Source organism: Panthera uncia (assembly GCF_023721935.1).
Source record: "Panthera uncia isolate 11264 chromosome B2 unlocalized genomic scaffold, Puncia_PCG_1.0 HiC_scaffold_24, whole genome shotgun sequence".
Lineage (NCBI taxonomy): Eukaryota > Metazoa > Chordata > Mammalia > Carnivora > Felidae > Panthera > Panthera uncia.
Genome location: NW_026057580.1, coordinates 66,146,377 through 66,169,260, shown reverse-complemented (window position 1 = coordinate 66,169,260; position 22,884 = coordinate 66,146,377). Strand labels below are relative to the sequence as shown.

The following is a 22,884-nucleotide window of genomic DNA, read 5'->3' as shown; positions in this document are numbered from 1 at the left end:
ATTCACAGTCATCTGAGGTGGGTGCAGGTATGGTTAGCCTCGGGAAGGGTCACCTCCTCTATTTGGCATCCTGAAGAGTGATGCTGACACCTTTCATTTCAAATACCATGTCCCCATCACCCAGTTAAGACCCAGGAAAATAAAATCTGAACTACTTACCTGCCTATTTATTTATCACCACATTTCTACAGAGTTGTCATCATGATCCTAGGCATTAAATGAGATACAAGGCTGAAACAAAGAATACAAAGAAAGGGAGGAGAATTCTTTCCTTTCCTGCCACGCCATTGTGCCGTGAGAACTGCCCTCTGTCATTGTGCCAGCAGACATGCTGTTCTGTTTCCATTTTATCACAGTTGTCTAGTCTGGGGACCTGAGTGTCAATAAGCATTCTCCTGTCCTGAGATGTATCACCCAAACTTCCTGTCTACCCTTGCATGAATGTTAACATAGCTCTATAGTTCTCTCTATATATAGTAAAACCACATCTCTTCCCACACCTAAAGGGAGATGAGGGGAAGGATGTTCCCTTTCTGTGGTTCTTTCCATCCAAAAAATGACTTACCCCTTTATTGTCAATTATCCGATGATATTTGTCAGACATTAATTATTTTCCTCTCTCAAATCAGAGTATTTTCACCCCATTTTTTCTCTGTTGTTATTGTTGCTTTTCTTATACATCTGATAATAAAAACACTTAGGGTCTCACAGTTATTATTTTTATTATTGTTTACTCATTTACAAAATGCTTCTACCTTCAGGAGTTACAAGCTGTCAGTATACTCCCCGAAATAAATTAGGAATACTGTGCTAGCTCTACAGTCCATGAAGCGGAGTGAAAAGTCAGGGAAGGCAGAAGTCAGTAAGCAAGCAACAAATCCCCAAGGGTTGGTAGAATGAATGAATGAATGAATGAATATACAAATGATAAATGGCATTATTGATACAGGGAATATTTGTTTGTTTTCTTGTTTATAGGTAAAGTTCCATTCCATCAAAAGGATTTGAAGTTAGCAAAGTAGCAAATCAGGGCCAGGATTCAAACTCATGCTGCTGTGCCCTCATCCCAATAAGCTCTTCCCTCCCTGTTTCCCCACCTTCCTATCTCAGCATCTTTCAGATTTCAGTTCAAGCACTACCTCCTCAGGGAAGCTTCCAGATCTCCTGACTAATCAAATCTCCCCTTTAGAGGCTCTCACAGCACTATGCCAACACTATCACAGCATTTGCCACAACAGAAATTTCACATTTGTGTTATTATGTAAATCAATGTCTGCCTTCCTCTGAGCCATAAGCTTCATGAGGGCAGGAACCAGGTTCTTGTTGTCACCTATTAGAACTCCAATGACTAGCACAGTGCCTGCCACATAGTAGCTGCTCAAGAAATATTTAATAAAGAGACAAATTAGTAACTTGAAAGCTGTAGCCTTCAAGCTCTCTCATCCTCAGCTACCTGACTTTGACAGATTCAACCTCAGACTAAATCACAATTTGTTTGAATACTCCCCACTCCCTTCTGTTTGCCAGGCACAGTTTTCAGCCACAGAGAAAGCTTAAATATATGGGTGGGCAGGCTAACTCCTGATGAGTAACAGTGGCCTCATGCAGTCTCAGATATCTGCCTTCCCATATCTAGTATGGTCCTTGGCCAGCATCTCCCAGGTAACTCACACTGATGAAACTACTTACTGTGCTCTCTGTTGCTCTAAATACACCATTGTTCCTCTTCATAAATAAGCTTATCTTAACAGATAACCACAATCCCTTTCTCTTAGTTCTATGTAATCACGCATTCTTTGGAGTCCAAAAAGAATAGAAAAAGTCAGCACTTTGGTCCTAGTACTAAAGCCAACATCCTAATAATCAGGTTTTCCCAGCAGCTGGTGCTTGATTAGAAGTAGTTCATCTAAGTGTCCTATGATGAATGTTAACTGCATTTTTATCTCTCAATCCATAGTTGGATTTCGGATTCCTTCTTCCACATGATAAGAGTAGATGGGCATGACCTATTCATTATGTACAGAATGTAACCTCATGACATAACTTCATGAGATCATTTCTCCTTCTCTCTTGTGGACATCTGCTGGCACCTACCATCACCCATCATTCTGACCCATTCCCTCTTTTAACAGCTTCCAGATTTTCATTCTGGTAGCTACCCTTCCCCATGCAGCCTCCCATGGCCTTTAGAGGAAAATGAGACTAACTCTAACATCAGAGAAAAGCCCTGACTGGCTCAAGATAATCCAGAATATCCATTGCTCTGGTCATAGTCTCAGTCCAGGCATGCGCATGTGACCTAAGCATAAACAACGAGTGTGAATTTCAAGACTCTTGCTTGGAATGAATGCTAGGACACAGGCACTCTGTCTTCGACTGGATATGAAAAAGGAAACAATATAGGCCGGATTGCTGCTGGCAGCCATTCCATGACCTCTGGGGAGCTTGCCTCGGAGGATAGCCAACACTCCATATACAAAAGTACAAAGACAGAAAGAAATGAATGATCCTGCACTACAGGATCAACCTATCTGAGGCATCTGATTTGAATTCCACCAGATAAAAGATGTTTTTTATTGTCTCAACCAGTTTGAGTTGGGTCTTCTGTTACTTGCATTAAAAATCCTGGTACATCCTATAAGTATCACCAAATTAGGTCTACTCTTAGAATAAAACACTTCAAAACACTTCCTTTACCCAAAGATGGTCCCTTCAAAGTTACCATCGCCTTTCCTTCACACTACTACTTTTTTTTTTTTAAGTTTATTTATTTTGAGAGAGACAGAGCCAGCACGCATGGGGGAGGGGCAGCAAGAGAGGGAGAGAGAGAATCCCAAGCAGACTCTGTGCTAGGGGCTCGAACCTATGAAGCCATGAGATCATGACCTGAGCTGAAACCGAGAGTCAGACGCTTAACCAACTGAACCACCCAGGCCTCCCTTCTTCACACTACTTCTTCTTTTTTTTTTTTTTTTTTTAACGTTTTATTTATTTTGGAGACAGAGAGAGACAGAGCATGAACGGGGGAGGGTCAGAGAGAGAGGGAGACACAGAATCTGAAGCAGGCTCCAGGCTCTGAGCTGTCAGCACAGAGCCCGATGCGGGGCTCGAACTCACGGACCGTGAGATCATGACCTGAGCCGAAGTCGGCTGCTTAACCGACTGAGCCACCCAGGCGCCCCTCTTCACACTACTTCTAATGAGGGTGTGGATACCTGTGGATGCCATAGGTCTGTGACCAAGCCTTGGTTTCTACTCTATAGAAAAAAAGTCTCTGTGTCAGAACATTTAGCCAACAATATCCATCCTTGATTCATTTCTTCCCACACTTTCAAAAAAAAAAAAAAAGAAAGGAAGAAAAAAAGAAAGAAAGAAAGCCCTAAACTGGTTCAACACACTTTTTGCTACTGGGAAATGTTTCATAACTCCTAGTGAATAATTCAGTGAATATGACACTTCTAGTTTTCTGTTGCCAGACACACCCAGCTTCATGGGAATGCTATTGCTTTCCTACTCTCCAAATCCTCTCTACATCCAGAATCTTAAATGTATTACTTCCTTAACAGAGATCCAATCAACAGTGAAGATTAGATCATGTCACACATCCTGCTCAACACCTTCCAACAGCTGCTATCAAACTTAGAATAAAATCCAAACTAGTACCTCTGAGCCCTACATGATCTGGCCCCTAACCACCTTGACCGTTCAACTCTAGACAATATGGCCTTCTTGCTGCTTTTCAAAAACACCAAGCCTGTTCCCTTCCTTTCACTTGCTCCCCCTCCTCTCCAAAACTATCTGCGTCAAGCTCTTCTCGTGACAGCCCTATCACTTCATTCTGTCCCTACCCACACATCACCTCCTCAAGGATGTCTTCTGTAACCACTAGATGTAAAACAGCACCCCGTCACTATCCATCTCCTCACCCTGCTTTTTCTTCATAGCGTTTGTCACTCACAACCTGAAATTCTGTTACAGACATACATATTCTTAACTGGTATATTATCTATCTCCCTTAGAGAACAGAATGTAAGTTCCTTTAAGGCAAGGACTTTTCTCTTGTTTAATAATGTATCCACCAAACCCAAAAGAGTGCCTAGCACATTATAGAGACTCAGTATATCTTTTTTTTTTTTAAATAAGTGGATGGATTGGGGCGCCTGGGTGGCTCAGTCGGTTGAACGACCAACTTCGGCTCAGGTCATGATCTCACAGTTTGTGAGCTTGAGACCCACGTTGGGCTCTGTGATGACAGCTCAGAGCCTGGAGCCTGCTTCTGATTCTGTGTCTCCCTCTCTCTCTGCCCCTCCCCCACTCATGCTCTGTCTCTCTCTGTCTCAGAAATAAATTTTAAAAAATTAAAATAAAATAAAATAAAAAAATAAAAATAAAATAAGTGGATGAATAAATAACAATTTTTTTTTTAATATTGGCTAAAAGCAAACAAAAAAAGCAACACAGAGGCACTTGTCTCCTGCTAGGCAAATCCCTCTTGTCTTTAAGTATTTGCCCAGCTTCCCCCCTACCTTTTTTCTTTTTTCTTTTTTTAAATTAAAATATACTTGACACACAATATTATATTTCAGGTGTCCAACATAGAGAGTCAACATTTATATACATTATGCAATGATCACCATAAGTCTAGTTACCACCTGTCACCATACAAAGTTATTACAATATTATTGATATATTCTCTATGCTATAATTTACATCCTTGTGACTTAATTGTATAACTGGAAGTTTGTACTTCTTAATCCCCTTCACCTATTTTGCCCATCCCTACCCGCCCCCCCCAATCCATCACCAGTTTGTCCTCTGTATTTTTTTTCTAAGTATAATTGACACACAATGTTAGTTTTGAGTATTTCTTTTAAGTGTATTTGACACAAAATGTTAGCTTGGGTAGCAACTCTACAAGTCTATATCTATACCTTTATCGGACGTACAACACAGGGATTCCACAAGTTTACACCTTTATGCTCTGCTCACCACAAGTGTAGCTACCATCCCTCACCATACAACACTATTACAATACCATTGACTATATTCCCTATGCTGTACCTCTTATCCAATCCGTAACTGGAAGACTGTATCTCCCACTCCCCTTCACCCATTTTGCCCATCCCTCAACCCCTCTCCCCTCTGGAAACCATCAGTTTGTTCTCTGCATGTATAGGCCTGATTCCACTTTTTGTTTGTTTATTCATTTGTTTTTTAGATTCCACAGATAAATGAAATCATACGGTATTTGTCTTTCTCTGTCTGACTTGTTTCACTCGGCCTAATACCCTCTAGGCCCTTCTGTGTTGTCACAAATGTCTATTTGCCCAGCTTTATCTTACCTACCCCTGGGTCTCTGTGTCCTTAAGTCCTCTGACAGCAACAATTTAAATTTCTCCAACTTATAAAAAATTTAATCCTACAGATGATCACAGAAAGTATCAGGGCCTTCAAAGATTGGTCTTATAACAAAGTATTAGATGTGCAGTCTTAGAACTGCTCACCCTATTTAAGATAATATTAATTTATTCTATCAAAACAGATTATAAGATAATATATCACTTATTTGGATCCATGTAGAAATCACCACTTGATCCTAGAATGTTTGGCAAATGGCCTGTGAAGCTGGCTGGCAATGGTCACACCTCAAAATTCCTATTACCCGCGGAATCCCCAAAATACACTTAGTGGGGTAGTATCCAGTTCTCATAATGTTAATTAGCTAATCAAGAAAGTAAAACAATAAGAAAGCTTAAATTTGTATGACAAAAAGCAGATGCAAATCTTTGATTTATGTTATAAATTCTACTATCTCTGTGGGAAAAAAAATAATCATTTCAAAGTCAAAGCAGTTGTTTTTCTACAATCAAACGTAGTTAAATACTTTTAAATTCATTTTAACATATTTATGAAGGAGTTCTCCTACATGTCTCCAAAGCCCTCTCATAAATCAGTGTAATGTTTCCAAGGCACATTTCGAAGTAAAAAATTCCTATCTACTAACTATATTTTCTTCTATTAGAAGATGAATTAAGCAGAAAATACATTAATGTCTGAATTTATAATAGGAGTGGTTAACCCTTAGCCATAGCAAACTAATGAGGAATATTTTACCATGGAAGGATTAATCAGGGCTTTCCAACGCTATGTAATTTGACATTCTGAGGACTTAATCATGAATGGATTTTATTCCCCTATTTACTTTTCATCATGGGGATACCTTACAAAGACACTACATGTTAGAATAATATAATTCTGGAGCTTAATCTTATTACTTTAAAAAAATGTCATTTAAATAATATTCCATAGGTTTTAAAAATAGTCCTTACAGGGGTGCCTGAGTGGCTCAGTCAGTTAAGCGTCCGACTTCAGCTCAGGTCATGATCTCATGGTTTGTGAGTTTGAGCCCCGCATCGGGCTCTCTGCTGACAGCTCGGAGCCTGGAGCCTGCTTCGGATTCTGTGTCTTCCTCTCTCTGCCCTCCCTCCCTTGGTCACACTCTGTCTCTCTCCCCCTCTCTCTCAAAAATAAATAAACATTAAAAAAAAATAGTCCTTACAGAAGAAGCACTCTACAATTATATCATCTGAGTTAAATGCAGATCAAACATTAAGGAAAATATTAATATATAAGCAGTAAGCCTTAGAGCCTGGATCTGGCTAACCCTCTGGTAGCAATGAAACAACAGCACAAATTCTGGGAGGTTGTGATTACTGGACATTGGCTTCCATCCCCAGCCATTGATTATCTCTTTCTTTGTTAAAGACTACAGGAGTTTCATTTAACCAGAGTGTTCAGTAAATTGCAGCAGAGTTCAAGCATCTTTTATGGATTCATTAAACCATTGATCTGCCTTCTTGTGCTTGTAGTAGTGCCCAGTGCTGGCCCATGGCCTGCATTTACGGAGAATGCAATAGATTGACGTTTGTAACCTCCGAAGGCAGTCTGTCAGTAGACATTAGATTCTGCTGTGTGCATGGCCACCCTGAGAGTGGATTGTAACGTAGGGAATTTCCAATTCTCTGCCTGAACTGCTGGGGCAGAAATTAACCGGCCATCTACAACAAGCTTTTCTTTATTCCATTCTAATCTGTGATAGAATGAACAAAGAGCTCAAGGAACAGATAATTACACATGGCTTGCCCAGTTCACACTTTTGCTTATGCGTACAGAAGCTATCCAGAGGTACCAAGACGGGAGAGAAATAAAAATAACAACAGCCTGCATCTCTTGCATATGGCCGTCTTGAGTGTACTAGGTTTTGTGACCAGACTTTGCAAAAGCGTATAAGAAAAATCCTGAATTCAACGTACTACCTTAACATTTTTTTTTTAACGTTTATTCATTTTTGAGAGACAGAGAGAGACAGAGCATGAGCGGCGAAGGGGCAGAGAGAGGGAGACACAGAATCCGAAGCAGGCTCCAGGCTCTGAGCTGTCAGCACAGAGCCCGACGCAGGGCTCAAACTCACGAACTGCGAGATCATGACCTGAGCCAAAGTCAGACGCTCGACTGACCGAGCCACCCAGGCGCCCCACTGTCTTTTTTTTTTTTTTTTAAAGTAGGCTTTTCACCTAGTGTGGAGTCCAACGTGGGGCCCAAACTCATGACTCTGATCAAGACTGAGATCAAGAGTTGTACACAACCAACTGAGCCACCCAGGTGCCCCAATGGATAGTTAACATTTTTAACAAGGCATCTGAATTAACAGCATAACTACAATCCTAGGAAATGCATAATCATTCTTTCTTGGTTTCTCTGGATAGTGCACTAAGAACTCTTAGAAACTTCTCCCTCCTGTGGTCTTTATTAATAAGGTCTCATGACACCTTCCTTTTAAAATCTGGCACAAAGAGTGCTGGATGTAGCTTACAATGGGAGAAGCATATCAAAATGACCCATTAGATAATTCTTTAAATGCCTGTTCTCTGATAAACCTGAACACGGCTAGCAGCAAGGTGAGAAAGTTGGCAATACAAGTGACTGGATCGATAAGGGGAAAGCATGTCCCAAATAACTAGAACTCTTCCCGATCATTTGTTTCCTGAACTGCCCACTGTCCAACCAGACAGCCGGACTATGAACTCAAAGCACACGCATTCATCACTCTGCAGCCGCAGTCACCAGAACACAATGTAGCTGATGCAATCTGACACTGTGGTTAATGTTAAAAGAGAGCGTGCCTTTGAGATGGATTGGATAATTACCGGTGGTTCAGATGAGAAAAACTTGATTTAAGTGTATAGCATTAGCTATCACTAGAAGGTTGGCGAGACACTGACTGTGTCTGAAAATCAACATTCAAGCATATGTCAATAGCCCTGTGTATTGATCCCTGGGTGATCAGATTCAGATCTATAACGCACCCCCCCCTTCTTCCTTCTGTTCATTGAAACCAAATGTTGAACAAAGAATGGGGCTTGAAGCTATTTGGAGTTTTAATCATCTCTTCATATTTCGTCTACAATATCTAATGTTATTCAGAAGTTGACATCCATTCTGGATAATAGATCAGAACTATTCCTCTGTTTTCCCCACAACCTCCAAAATGTAGCCCATTAAAAACTAGAAGAGAGTGCTATTCCTTTCAGTAGAAACTCACTTGCCCCATTCTGTTTGTGTTCCAGGTATCCCTTAAACCAGCATTTCTCAAGGGGTGTTCAAGTGTTCTGATAAACATGAAGATCAAACGCCTCTCCCCAAGGCTTCTGATGGCTTCCTAGGGCACTGTGTCCCACCCAGCCTGCAGAAGCTCTGCCCTGGACCCGTTTCTGGCTTTCTTCTAAGAGCCCAGGCTTCACTGTACTTTGACCTACGTCTAACTTGGCTGGTCAGAATTCTCCTGCTGGAACCCCAAAGGGCCAACACCTTCCCCCTCCTCTGTTATACCCTTTTCATAGGTTCTCACTTATAGCAGCTCATCAATATTCCATTCCATATTTCAAAATACCAGAGAACAAGAAAACAGTTGGGTTTGTTGTTCTTTGCCTAGAGCTTTCTGAGGTACACCCCTGTTTGCCATGACTGAAAGGGGAACTCAGCCACTGGCCTGCAGACCAAAGTCCTGCTCTACATGCAGTAGGCGGCCACTCTACATGCAGGCAGTGGACAACAGGATTGTGGCACAGTTCCAGCAGACACGGCAGAACCAAAGCAATCATTCCAAAGGTTCACTGGCTCCCCTAAAAACAAGGTGAATCTGTAAGAAAAAACCCTGGTCCTCCTTTGGCACATTTACTTGTCGATCAAGAATATTCGCAAGCACCTGACAAAAGCACGTCTGTGGCCTGAGCTTCAGGCAGTCAGAGAACATTAATTACAAATAATTTCTTAATGTCCTTCCCCAAACCCTCATGAATGATAGCCATTTTGCAAATTAAATCCTGCCGGTGCTTAAAGGGAACAAAGGAGACAGGTTAATCAGTAGATGATCAGGGCAACTGTTCCACATTTCTTCTGCACTAGTAGGTTCGATAATTAAGTCTGAAACAGAATCTTTTCCAAGATATCTTTATGTTTAATAAAAATACCAATACAGCAGTCTCCCTTATCTATGGTTCACTTTCCATAGTTTCAGTTATTCATAGCACACTGTGGTCTGGAAGCAGATGATCTTCCTGATTTATCGTCAGAAGACCAGTAGGACCCTAATACTACATGACAATGCCTACATCTCACAGCATCACCAGAAGAAAGGTCAGTACAGTAGAGATATTTTGAGAGTGAATCCACATTCACAAAAGTTTTATTACAGTATGTTGTTATAACTGTTCTATTTCATTACTAGTTATTATTGTTAATCTCTTACTGTGTCTAATTTATAAATTAAACTTTACCACAGGTATGTATGTATAGGTAAAAACATAGTATATATAGGGTTTGGTACTATCCATGGTTTCAATCATCCACTGGGGGTCTGGGAAGGTATTCCTCCTGGGGGTAGGGGGACTATTGTAGTCTAAATAAAATGTAACTTCAAATAATATGATGGTACATGCTAATTAGTGATGGGTTTTCCAAAAGAGATCTCTTCTAAGAAGAGATTGCTGTGAATTCAGGGAAATCATTTGAAAGTGAAGTAAATGCTTTATTATGCAATATTCCCCTCATTAAATGCTTATTATTATCATGATTGTTAGCAATTTAATGACATCATTTGCAAAATGTTGTTTCTGTCTATATAATCTTTTTACTTTTAATGCATCCTTATTATCTCTTATTTACACAGCTTTCTTCCCACTGAGATCTGTTGGGGAATAGCAACGTTATGATATTGAAGAAGTATTTCCATCTATTCTTGTTTCAAGTTATGGAAAAACTAGAACAAGGAGGCAAAACTTTGGTGTTTTTAGCAAATTGTGCCTGTTACTAAAGTATCAATGTCAGGAATCCATAAAGAACACTATAAATTTCGGATCTTAACAAAGAAAGAAAATAATCATTTACACTGCCTGCATTGGCCATTTGTCTTGAGTTTTTATCTCCTGCTTGATTTATCTCCTAATGGACGTTAGTTTAGACAGTAAGATATTTCCCAAGCAGAAGGAAAAAGACCAAACACGGGCTATTTGAAAATGACTATATTTGTGGTCTTGTTTATTATTCTCATTTTTTTTTTTTAAATTTTTTTTTCAACGTTTTTTATTTATTTTTGGGACAGAGAGAGACAGAGCATGAACGGGGGAGGGGCAGAGAGAGAGGGAGACACAGAATCGGAAACAGGCTCCAGGCTCCGAGCCATCAGCCCAGAGCCTGACGCGGGGCTCGAACTCACAGACCGCGAGATCGTGACCTGGCTGAAGTCGGACGCTTAACCGACTGCGCCACCCAGGCGCCCCTATTATTCTCATTTTTAAAGGGATCATGATTATAAGGCATTACTCCCTTAGGAAAGAATATTTTTAAATGTCCGTTATTGTGCAAAGTAAAACTGGTATTTGCTAGACAAAACCCTTCAGCATCCCTTGCAAAACTACTAAGACACCTCTGCAACTTTCCAACTCCTGGGAGAATCACTAGGCTAGAAATGTTCTCAAGTCCTTCTCTACTCGTGGCCTCAAAAAGGGGCTGGGAAAAGAGCAAGCTCTTAGTTCCCTGAAAAGTCTCTAGTGCATCAAGTAATGAGATTGACATACCATTGTTCAGCCAATGCCCATAGACTACAAAGGTATTTTTCTTACCCACTGTTTCAAAACCTTTTGAGCCAGCAATTGAGACTGTTGGGGATAAGGATTCTACAAAATATAATTATGGATTAACACTATCACTTCTTAGAGCCAACACCCTGGAATGTATAAGCTAGTAGTTAGGCTCCTTAAACGAACACAGCTGTGACTCACAATCCCCTCTTAACAGAAACATTTCGAAGAAAGCCTACATAAGTGTGGCAATCCACACAACTCTTCAAATAAAATTTTAAGTTCGGTTTGAAAATATAAACTACGTGCCATAAAGGGTTAACTTGGCTTCAGTCTACCCCACCTTCCTTTCTAGGGCCAGAGTTTTGTGAGAGACAGATGTGACATTCTTAACCTACTCCATCAAAAAGACGTAGAGACCCAAAGAGAAAGGAAGGGTGGAGAAGCAAATGAAATTTAAAGAGCCAATTTTCAGTGGGCCTTCATTTTGAGAGTTGGGCTATTTTTGTGCTTGTTTTTAGCAGCGAATCAATTCCTGCCTCCATACCCAAGCATTTGTGAAGAGGAGAGCAGGGGAGCCACAGGCACAGCTGTCCAATTTACATTCACAAATGCAGGTGCTGCTCAGACACAAAACAGAGGTCAGCTGAATACTGCTCCTAATTAGCTACCTTTTCTACTAGGATTTTTCTTTGTAAAGTTATGCATGCAATTTGGGTTCAACTTAGAGGCCATTTTTAGATCCCAGCATGCTATCCACCAAGAAGCGGGATGTCATTATAAAGCATAATTTACAGCATAGTTAACTTTACATGTTTTTTTAAACCTACATTATATCTAAGGCAAATTTCTCTTCTACACACATATTATTCACACTGCTTTCCATCCACTTCTGAATATTTAAAATTTAGTGTAGAATTCAGCCAGAAAATCTTCTATGTCAGAATGGGAAGAATTTTGCCATTTTTCTAAGATTAAGAAAGTCCACAATTTTAATAATGAGGACTAAAGACTCTGTTAAATGACACAAGAAAAGAAGTAGCTATTTGCTATTTTCTTCAGTGAGGAACACCCTGGGGCTTATTACAGCAGTTCTTAGAAATGGCAGGATGGAGACTGGTATCGAATACAATCCATTAGGAAACCCAAGCCCTAAATGAAATGACCACAAAATCCTATCAGTTAACAGAAATGCAGCAGCTGTACATGTTTATTGTAATACAATAGGATATTGTTGCAGAGATAACACTCTTAAAATTAAAAAAAAAAAAGGAATCCAGCAAGCAATGTGACCAGTCTATTCCCCTATTTGAAAAATGAGAAGGTATAGGGTGGCAGAGCTTTGGAATATATAAATAAGCACGAAGATCACAGAGAAGACAGGTATTGTATATACACTAATGGGCTGCTGGGATCAGCTGTCAAAGTCACTGGCTAAACTTCAAGCCACTGTGACTCCCAGCTTTTGCAGAATGTTCAAAGACCTACCCCAATAACTCCCTGCAGGAAGTGAAAGGTAATGGTCCCCCTCCCCCTGCTGATTTCACCTGCTGTAAGTATTCCAAATACTAATTCTTATCTCGGCTCCCAGTTATCCATATTTTTAAAACAGTATGCTACGGAAGTTTAAATTCAGTTTGACCTTAAACTTTATAACGATGGAATATTACATGTTATTTTTTAATAACATAAATTTTTATATATGGTATTATATGTGCAAATTTGGTATTCTGGGCTATTTTAAAGGCTTACTAAAGCAAAACAGCTTTGCAAAATGTAACATGTATGGCCAGAATTGTGACAAATTCATCTTGCTTGATTTTGCTCGCTACAGGCGGTCCATCAAGATCCAGACCCATAATCCTTCAGAATCATAGAAAGACAAAAAATCCTGTTCTCTAGCCATCTTCTGGGATGGAGTGCAAAGTATTTTGTTGTGGTAAGTAGGGCTTTGAAGATGAAAGCACTGGGTCCACTCCTGTGATTGTTACCCCAGTGCTCAGCGCTCAGAACAGGAGCCCCAGGGTCTCAGAGATCATTTTAATCCTCCTATATTAAAACAAAACGTGTCTCATGCAAGGCTCTAGCCACCCTCCTCTGGAGTCTCACTGGCCCCTCCCAAGGGAAAATGAACTCGACTGTTGACTGTCCCAAAAGAATTCCAAACAATTTCCTTACTTGCCTCCCTGTTCCAGTGAAGATTATGAGCCTAATTCTTAGAGACTGCTACTAAAATTCCACCCCGCTGAATCCTGCAGCCTAATTCTTTCAGCATTATGTTTTTTGGCAGAATGTTGTGACCCAAATTTGCAGGAGATAATTTGCTGCAACGGTGCTTCTTGCAATGCAGTGAACCCAAGATTAGCATTTCAGGATTGCAAATATCAGACTTAAAAAAAATAATAATTGTTTGCTTCAAGAAAAGACAGATCGTGATCTTGTATTATGGAAATGGAAATGCTTAGAAAAAAGTGGACAATTTTATGAATTATGGTAGCTTTACAGATCAGTGAAAAATAATCAAGAACTAGCAATTGACTTCAGTAATTGGTGGCGAAATGCTACAGCGGTTCTTTAAAGATTAAGAAACTAGCTGTGTGTGTATGTGTGTGTGAAATTGTAAAAACATGCATTCCACTTCTCATCAATGGTGGCTAATACTATTCTTTAAGGATATTTTCAGATCTAAGATGTCTTAAAACAAAACAAAACAAAAACCGGTAACTATGGCTGTTCCTGTGTTCACCCACCATGCTGCTCAGAAATGCTTGGCTGTGTGAGCAATGCTGGTTCAGGTATTCATTATTTCACTTTTCTCAATATCAATCAACTTGAATATAAGGTGTCAAGAGAGACTTGACGTTTTTCTTGATTAGAATTTGCGAATCAGGTTTTAGAAAGAGCCAGAGCAATATTACCATTGGGTACAAATATTAAACTGTGTGGACTAAAGCTTTCTGGCCACACTTCTGTGGCTAGTTTCTCAGCCTTTATAAGGAATCGCTACCACTTATCTTTCATGGACTCTAGTCTATAGATTCTACTGCTGGAGAGACACTGTCACTTAGGATGGCAGCTGTGATCACCGTGTCCCTCCTCATCAGATTCTCAGTCACCCTCTCAGAATTCAAACATCAAAACAGAGGAACTGAAGAACAGGTTACACATTGGAAGGGGGTTGATTCCTTATTCCAAAAGGTTAAGTATGGCAGAAAAAGAGAACAGACAAAACAGAAAAAATAAAAGAAAAATGTGCACAGTGTTTTCAGCTAGAAGCTAAGAGGCACATGCGCACGTGGGCTGGCGAGGCCTGCAGAGCCGCCTCTCTCTACGTGCTCTTACCTTATTTCTCTTGAAGTAGGCTCGTCGGCAGGCCGCAAAGCACTTCTCGCTGCAGAAGCTTTTCACCTCACTTCCCATACTCAGGGAATAGCGCTTGATTCCCACTTTCTGGCACCAGGCACACATTATTTGTACATTTGACACATCATCTTCTATAATAAAAGTATAAGAAAAATGTTCATATCAGAAGCAAACATCCCTTCAAACTTAGACACACCCTCAACCTGACAGAGCTACTTGAAGTCTAATTTTAACTTCTACGCCTCACCACGCTCTGACCTCAAAGGCAGGATAGCCAGCTCTTGATAGGAGGACTTAGTGCTTGCTTTTTTTTTTTTTTTGGGGGGGGGGTGGCTCCTAAGTTTCCAAAAGACACCATTTAATCATTTACTTAAAATCCAGAGCACAGAGCATGAATGCACAGCAAGGAGGAGGGTTCCTAGGACGTCTTAGCCTGCTAAAAATGCATATTCTACCTGCTTAAAGCAGGCTCAGTACTAATGAAGCTTATAAAATGACCCGTTTCTTCAAAGGTACTGCTGAAAGCCTACAGGATCCACACTAGGTGGGACAGCCAGTGCTAACCTACAGATGTGAGGCCCCAGTGTGAACCTTGATAGCCAGGAACCAGGCTCAATCTTGGCATGTTCCTTATTACTGTTACATGATATAGGGTGTTATTTACCCTTGCAATATAATGATTCCCAAGTGATGTGGCTAGTCAAAAAAGGAAGGAGGTGAGTGGCCAGATTCTGCTGATGAAAAGGCACTAGCCTGGCTCACTCAGCAGTCTCCTACGACAAAACCTTCCTGCATGGGTGTCCTCAGGGAGGCACAAGCCTGATTTAAATTCTTTCCACGTGATGTAGCTCGTGTCCTGGGAAGAAGGGATGGTAATGGAGGTGTCAGCCATGAGACCTGAGGTCACACAGCCACAAAGATGATTCTCAGCTAGACTGGTGGTCCTTGCAGCTCCTGTGGGCCCTGCCACCTGTGTCATGGAGATGCTCAGAATGATGGTAAGTGGTATGCAAATATTTTCAACAATTAAAATACTGTGTATCTTTTCCTTTGTGAGAGAAGAAAACAAATTTAACTAGCAAGACAAGCCCATGCTATCACCAATATGACTGCTCAAAACAAAGACAGGCTTTTTAAAAAGTGAATCAGTTAATAAAATGCATTGAGTAAATCATAATGCAGGTGATAAGAGTTACAACAAAAATGTGATGGTGATATTCAAATGACTGAAGTCTGAGAAATACTGGCCTGTTTGGGGGGAATAAAAGGAGACTTTAATTAGAAGTCTAAGAAATATTTTTGGGGCGCCTGCGTGGCTCAGTGGGTAGAGCGTCCGACTTTGGCTCAGGTCACGATCTCATGGTTCATGCGTTCGAGCTCTGTGTCAGGCTCTGTGCTGACAGCTCAGAGCCTGGAGCCTGCTTCGGAGTCTGTGTCTCCCTCTCTCTGTCCCTCCCCTGCTCACGCTCGGTCTCTCTCCCAAAAATAAATATTAAAAATAATAATAAGAAAAAAAAGAAGTCTAAGAAATATTTTCTTGCTGCCTCCTAGGGGGGCTTTTGCTATATCTTGAGTTTTCTGGTCCTCCCCATTGACAATGTGTGTACATATGACTGACTGCCACTATTAGCTACATTTTTTCTTCCTTCACGGATTTTTTTTTTTTTTTTTTTACTATCCCAGACTCATGCTCCCGACATGAATGGTAATCACAAAATCCCCAACAAGCTCTGGTATAGGGTTGTCTGATTTCTGAATAAAATCCCCCAAAGACTAATTGCTAAGCAAGGCCTGGTCCATGAGTTGTTGACATATTCATGGTTCATAGAGTCTGTCATGCAATCATTCCATTTCCAGGGAAAAGATTTGGTTTGAGGCAGTGTGGTCATCAGCCTGCAAAATTAGAAGCAAACTAATTTGTAGTGCAGTGATACGGCTCTTTTCCCCCTGAGTATCATCACTCAGAACTACGTGCAGCATTTTATTTACCTTAATGGAATAAATATTGTCATTTTAATGACCACTTTTTTTCCCACAAATTACAGAACGTGATCTATTGTTAGTTATCAAATAAGACAGTGTAAAAATGACATTTGATATGAGCCAAACATTTTTGATAACATAACTTTCTTTAAATGGAGACATAACATGAATTCAAATGTCATACAATTACTGCATTTAACAGTTTGTTCTATTCAAGAAAGCTTTGTTTATATTTTATATGGTTTCTAATACGGTATCTGTTTACATATAGACATTTTACATGAAATGTCTATAGACATGAAATGTCATAGACACAAATTTATCTGAATTTAGACTCAACAATTTATCTCAGAGTATGGAGGAGATTTTTTTAATTAGATTAGAAATAGTACATTTTAAAAATAATTATCTGTCATTACTAAACTAATTTGAACTGCGAGTTTCTATTCTTCTCGATTAGCTGCTTTAAAATCTTAAAGTCCTAAAAAAGAAGATGATATAGCAGAACTCTCCCAAGTGATCCATTGGCAGTAAGTTTGATTCTGGTGAAATCTGTAAGGAAAAAAGCATTTTATGGGGGAAATTATTTGGCCTCAGAGTTCAAAAAGGAGACCCCACTTCCCAAGGACCTGTTTTAGAACAACCATCAGCTTCCCCTTGAGGTTCCTTCCTTTAAACAGTCTGGTTTGGGAAACAAAACCTAAAATTTTTCCTCCTAGATCTTTAATGGATATGAATAAAATAAAACAGCCCACTATAATGGACTAAAACTGAGACGAAAAACGGTAGAGAACAAAGCGGTAACAAGGTGGGCAAAGGGCCTCCACGAGCTGGGGTGCAGCAAGGTGGCTGGGGAAAGGGCAGCTCACAGTCTCTCTGGGGCTTCCTTCCACCCCCTCCATCCCAGCCAGGCAGCCCCACTCGTCAATTTTCTAAGAGGAGGCACAGGCACGGACACTTTCTTACACTAGACCTAACACATAAACAAAAAGTAGAATGTTAAGGGAGATGATTTTTATAAATCATTTATACTACAAAGTAACAATATGGGAAGATGAGACAAAAGAAATTGTGCACTTTTGTTTTCTCTGTGGCAGTTGGAAAACTCTTAGAATGGTGGCTAGCATCTGTCTTGTTAAATAATTCAGTATTCCCATCCGCTTCTCATAAAATTCCATTTCATAGAGGCAAACACTTTGGAAAAATTCCATTGGATTTCTCCTTTTCTGTCATCAAACTGCTACCAATAGCAAGTGCTCCAAAGATGAGACGACATTTTCAGAGATCTCAGGTACTCTGGTCTTATAAAAGCCATCTTTATTAACATCATATTTAAGAAACTAAGAACTGTAATTATCTAAGTTAATTTTTCAGCTAAAACATAGCTCAAAAGTCTGCCCCTAGACATGAGATGGTGCCCCATCCTAAATTTGTATGACTGCACCTCTAGAAACTAGGGCTTTTCTTAAGTGCTTAAAACCAAAGGGATATGTTCATTTCAACAACCACATTTTAAAAATCTGAAACCCAGTAATTATGTGCAAGCTTTACATTGGCAAAATAGAAGGCCCTAGCATTTTAGCTTTTCTAATTTGATCTGCTACCAAAAAAAATTTTTTTTAATATTTCTTCAAACTAGGGAGAACCTGACTTCCTATCTTATATTTAGGCTAACGTCTGTGCCATTAGAGACTTGAGATGACCTCAAAGAAGACTGGCATAACAGATCTTTCCTTATAGCCATTAGCCTGTGTACTTTTCATAATGAACAATGCAACAACAAATGCAAAATATTTATAGCATTAAGTCACATTCCCGAGGCGAACAGTTTGTATAACATGATAAAATTTTCATATGATAATATCATATAAATATGCATCAGTCAAAATATGCATGCTTCTATTAATCATGAAAAGTTTGTACCACCTCTTTAGGATTTAATTAAGCAAAATGTTTAGGGCATTTTATTTCCAATCTAATGTTCAAAGAGCTATAGAACATTATTCCATTTTACATTCCAGAAGGAGAAGTACAGATTAATTACTCTAACATGAAATCAAAATTGTATTTATTTATCATAGTGCAGAGAAGTATGAGATCAAGCATTTCTGGAATGCCTTGCTGAAGTTGTTTGAGAAACTGCCTTATCTGGTGACTTTCAAAAATAAGGATGGCCATTGGTCAGTGGCATTCTAGGGGCACTTGAATTGGCTCTGAACATGCATACCTGCTTACCTGACCAGAACACAAAGAAAGTCAGGAAGGCCTTATGCTGGACCCCAAGTGATTAACCTGTAGATTTACCACCCCTTGTAACTTTCACGGGAGTCTAAGATTGAAGGAAAAATCAAGTATTTCCTGGGGATGTTTCTTTCCTCTAACAGTTCCTGGAATGCACACATCCAGATAATCATTTCAATATTTGAATTATATTTGGGACAGGTTGCAAGGCAGTCTGATGTGACTCCTGAGTATTCTCTACAACTCGAAAGGAAAGTATGGCACAGTTGGCCCTCTGTCAATCTGTTTGTCAGAGTAGCTATACAAAGAACACACATAGGGGTGCCTGGGTGGCTCAGCCGGTTAAGCGTCTGACTCTTGGTATTGGCTCAGGTCATGATCTCATGGGTTCGTGTATTCGAGCCCTATGTCGGGTTCTGTGCTGACAGCTCAGAGCCTGGAGCCTGCTTCAGATTCTGTCTCCTTCTCTCTCTCTGCCCCTCCCCCACTCATGTTGTCTCTGTCTCTCTCAAAAATAAACTTAAATTAAAAAAAAAAAAAATGCAGATAAAGACATGGCCTGCAAGGCAGGCAAGAAACTAGGGTTCAAGTTTGCTTTCTTTGCAGCCCTTCTTGGAATAATTCAACTGCAAAAACTTTGAGGCAGTCCAGTTTAAAAGCTTCTACAGAGTCCTATAGAAGCTTCTGTACAATTCTTTGGATTGTAGAAGTGAACATACAAGGAGACCCAGAAAAATCTAGGAATCATGGCTAGCCATTATTCAGCATTTAATGGGAGCAGGCACAGTACAAAGTTCTTCAAATTCGTCATTTAAACTTAGTCACAACCACTGCTCCCTCAGCAAATACGAACATGATCCCCACTGTACAGATGAGGAAAATGAGGTTTAGAAGGTAAGTAATTTGTTCCAAGTCACAGAGCCAGTATACACCAAAGCCTAGATGAAGACCAGACTGTCTGACTCCAGAGCCCAAGCTCTTGACTACTACATTTTCGAGACCACAGCCTTTCTAAGTGTTGAGATTACACGCCATCCACACAGACTTCCCTCTGCAAAAAGGACTAAGCGCTGTCACAGATTCTGCTACGTACACAGCACCCTGCTTCATGACACATTCATACACAAAGAAAATGAAATCAAAAAGGTCAAAATGCCTTTGAGCAGACAGCTGAAGTGTTAATCAATATTTGTTGATTGATTTAAAAAAATAAAGGCTCACAATGCAAGCCTTTATTTCTTTATGACTATGAGACTTGGATTTGCTGCAAACATTGTCTCTGCACTTTCACCAGCAAGTGCCACTTAAACAAGGAGACAGGGCCAATACTGGATCTGAGGAAGCAGTCATTCCACCCACAGGCAAACAATACTCCTAGCTCTCTCTTTAGAAAGGAGGGAAATCACAGCAAGACATGGATAAGATTGACTTTCCATGTGGGTGAAACAGGAACCACTTACATCTGTAATTGCAAAGATGCCAAGAAGAATATCCTAGCTTCAAAAATTATGACACAACTGCTCACTAAAATTAAATTCTACCATTAGAGGGTAATATATTTGGCTATATATTTTACATATCCCATTAAAACACAAATTCCCTAAAAGCAATAAAATTCAGTATATATTTGTCAATAATGACTTATGCATTAAAATGAATGATTCTTTTAAAAAAAAATGAGTGATTCTTTCTGAAGAACATGTTTTCACAGAGAGTGGAGAGAAGGGCTAAGGACAAGATTCCAGTGAGAGAGGTGGAGGGCAGAAATAGGAGAGGCTATGGTATAAGAAGCCTCTGGTCATTCCCTACTTTGCTAAAGTCTAGCCCTGGGCATATAGGTAGAGTAAGCTGAGGGCTGCAAAAGCAAAGAGTGGACAAAAAAACATACTGTCTAATCACAGTGTAGCAACCATCTTCAGAGTGCCCTTTAGGTGTGAACTAAAACAGTAGAAGTTGAAGGAGGTGGGAGGAAGAGCACCCAGCCAGGGATCTCTGGAAAAGAAAGGCAAGAGGCAGATCCACTTATTACAGTCTTGAGGGGGTGACTTTTGTTTCGAGTGAATGACTGACAGATTACACTGCTTTGCAAACCTAAGTCACTATTATTGGAAACACAGTATGGTAGAGTGCCAAGAGTAGAGATAGGACATTGGTGAAAATACTAATATGGCCCCTTCCAGCTGTGTGACGTGGGCCAGTCACTCAAGGCCTAGTCGTGCCCACCCTAACTATGAGGTGTGGTGAGGACAAAACTATAGAAAGTAGGCACATCCTACATGGAAACGAGCCTTCCTTAGAATTACTGACAATCAGAGGCATACGGAAAGGGAGGTGTCTGCTACCTATATGCACCTTGGAGAGGTCCGGATGACCAGGCTCCAGCTTCTTTAATCACATCCCCTCCCATGGATGACATCTGCAGAACCACTATCTTTGAATACAAAGCACAACCGAGTTAATTGGTTAAATTTCACTAACTCAGACTATTTAAGAAGAAAGCCATTACATTTAATAAAAGCTTCACTTACAGTTATTCTTTTTAAAAATTACTTAACTTGAATTAATAGTGACAAGGTGTTGCCAAATATATCACTGTACTGCCAGATATTCTGTAATTAATAGATGGGAATTCTTTGTAATTATTACATCAACTATCTACACATGGGTGGATCTTCCTAAGTGCCTAAGAAGTTTGCGCTTTTAAAAAGTATCATAGTAACAACTGAAAATTCCTGCCACCTTGGTAACTGAACTATCAAAAGTTGCAAAATAATAGAGACTGAGTTAATAAAATTTTATTGCACTTATTTCTCATTAAAAGGATAGGTGCAATAAAATGATAGAGTTTCCATACAACTATGATTCTTCATGGTTCCTAAAATTATCCCTGTTTTTTTATGTTTATTTCTGAGACAGACACACAGCATGAGTGGGGGAGGGGCAGAGAGAGAGGGAGACACAGAATCCGAAGCAGGTTCCAGGCTCTGAGCTGTCAGCACAGAGCCCAACGTGGGGCTCAAACTCACAAACTGTGAGATCATGACCTGAGCTGAAGTCAGACGCTCAACCGACTGAGCCACCCAGGCGCCCCTAAAATTATTCCTATTTTTTTCTTTTGGAGATAAAATCATTTGAAGTAATTTCAAGAGGGGCATCTGGGTGGCTCAGTTGGTTAATTGTCTGACTTTGGCTCAGGTCATGATCTCACGGTTCGTGGGTTCGAGCGCCGCATCAGGCTCCGTGCTGACAGTTCAGAGCCTGGAGCCTGCTTCAGATTCTGTGTCTCCCTCTCTCTCTGCCCCTCCACCAAATGAGCTTTGTTTCTCTCTCTCTCTCTCTCTCTCTCTCTCTCTCTCTCTCTCAAAAATAAACATTTAGAAAAATTGAAGTGATTTCAAGAATTTATTTATTTATTTATTTATTTATTGGATGAAGTGATTTCAAGAATTTAAATAGTCCATGTCCCTCTAAATAGAGTAGGACTTAACCCCAAAATAAAATCGAAATTTCTATACAAAAACTAAAATTTGGTTCCAGTAAGTAAAAGGAACGAACGACAGAAAAATTACAGAATTTAAATTAATTTTTAATTTTCTAATGGAACTTTTCTAGCCAAGTTTTAATTTTTACATGTACATATGATACATATATATGCACACATATGTGTGTGTGTATTTCTAAAAGATGTGACTCCAGAATGAATTAAACATCTGCATCCAAGCCCCTGCACTAGGTAACTGGTCAAGAATGCTCAGTTGAGTAAGACATGGCCCTGCTTCCAAGAACAGAAAGAAAAGTGTGTGATGGGGAGGAGAACTGAAGTTGCCCCATTAACCAAGATTGTAAGAAGAGAAAGCACATTAGGGGCTCTTGGGTGGCTCAGTCAATTAGGCATCAGACTCTGGTTTCAGCTCAGGTAATGGTCTCACAGTTCGTGAGTTCAAGCCCCATGATGGGCTCCACACTGACGGTGCAGGGCCTACTCTTTCTCCCTCCCTCTCTGCCCTTCCCCTGCTCTCTCCCAATATAAATACATAAACTTTAAAAAAAAACAAAAACAGATTAGATTGGTGCCAGTGGGGCCTGAACAAGGAATCCCTTAAAGGATGTTTGACAAGGGTAAGGAATGGGGCTCATCCTTATTCCACAGCTAATAAGG

At 40.0% G+C, this 22,884-nt stretch overlaps 1 protein-coding gene across 1 annotated transcript in view; it reads right to left on the bottom strand.

The window, feature by feature from the left end:
* The window catches only part of SOBP (sine oculis binding protein homolog), a 163,746-nt gene that overhangs the window by 107,271 nt on the left and 33,591 nt on the right, over positions 1–22,884 (bottom strand). Inside the window, exon 4 of the mRNA XM_049654092.1 lies at positions 14,481–14,632. Within this exon, the coding sequence (XP_049510049.1) occupies positions 14,481–14,632 (152 nt within the window). The remainder of the gene's footprint in view (positions 1–14,480; positions 14,633–22,884) is intronic.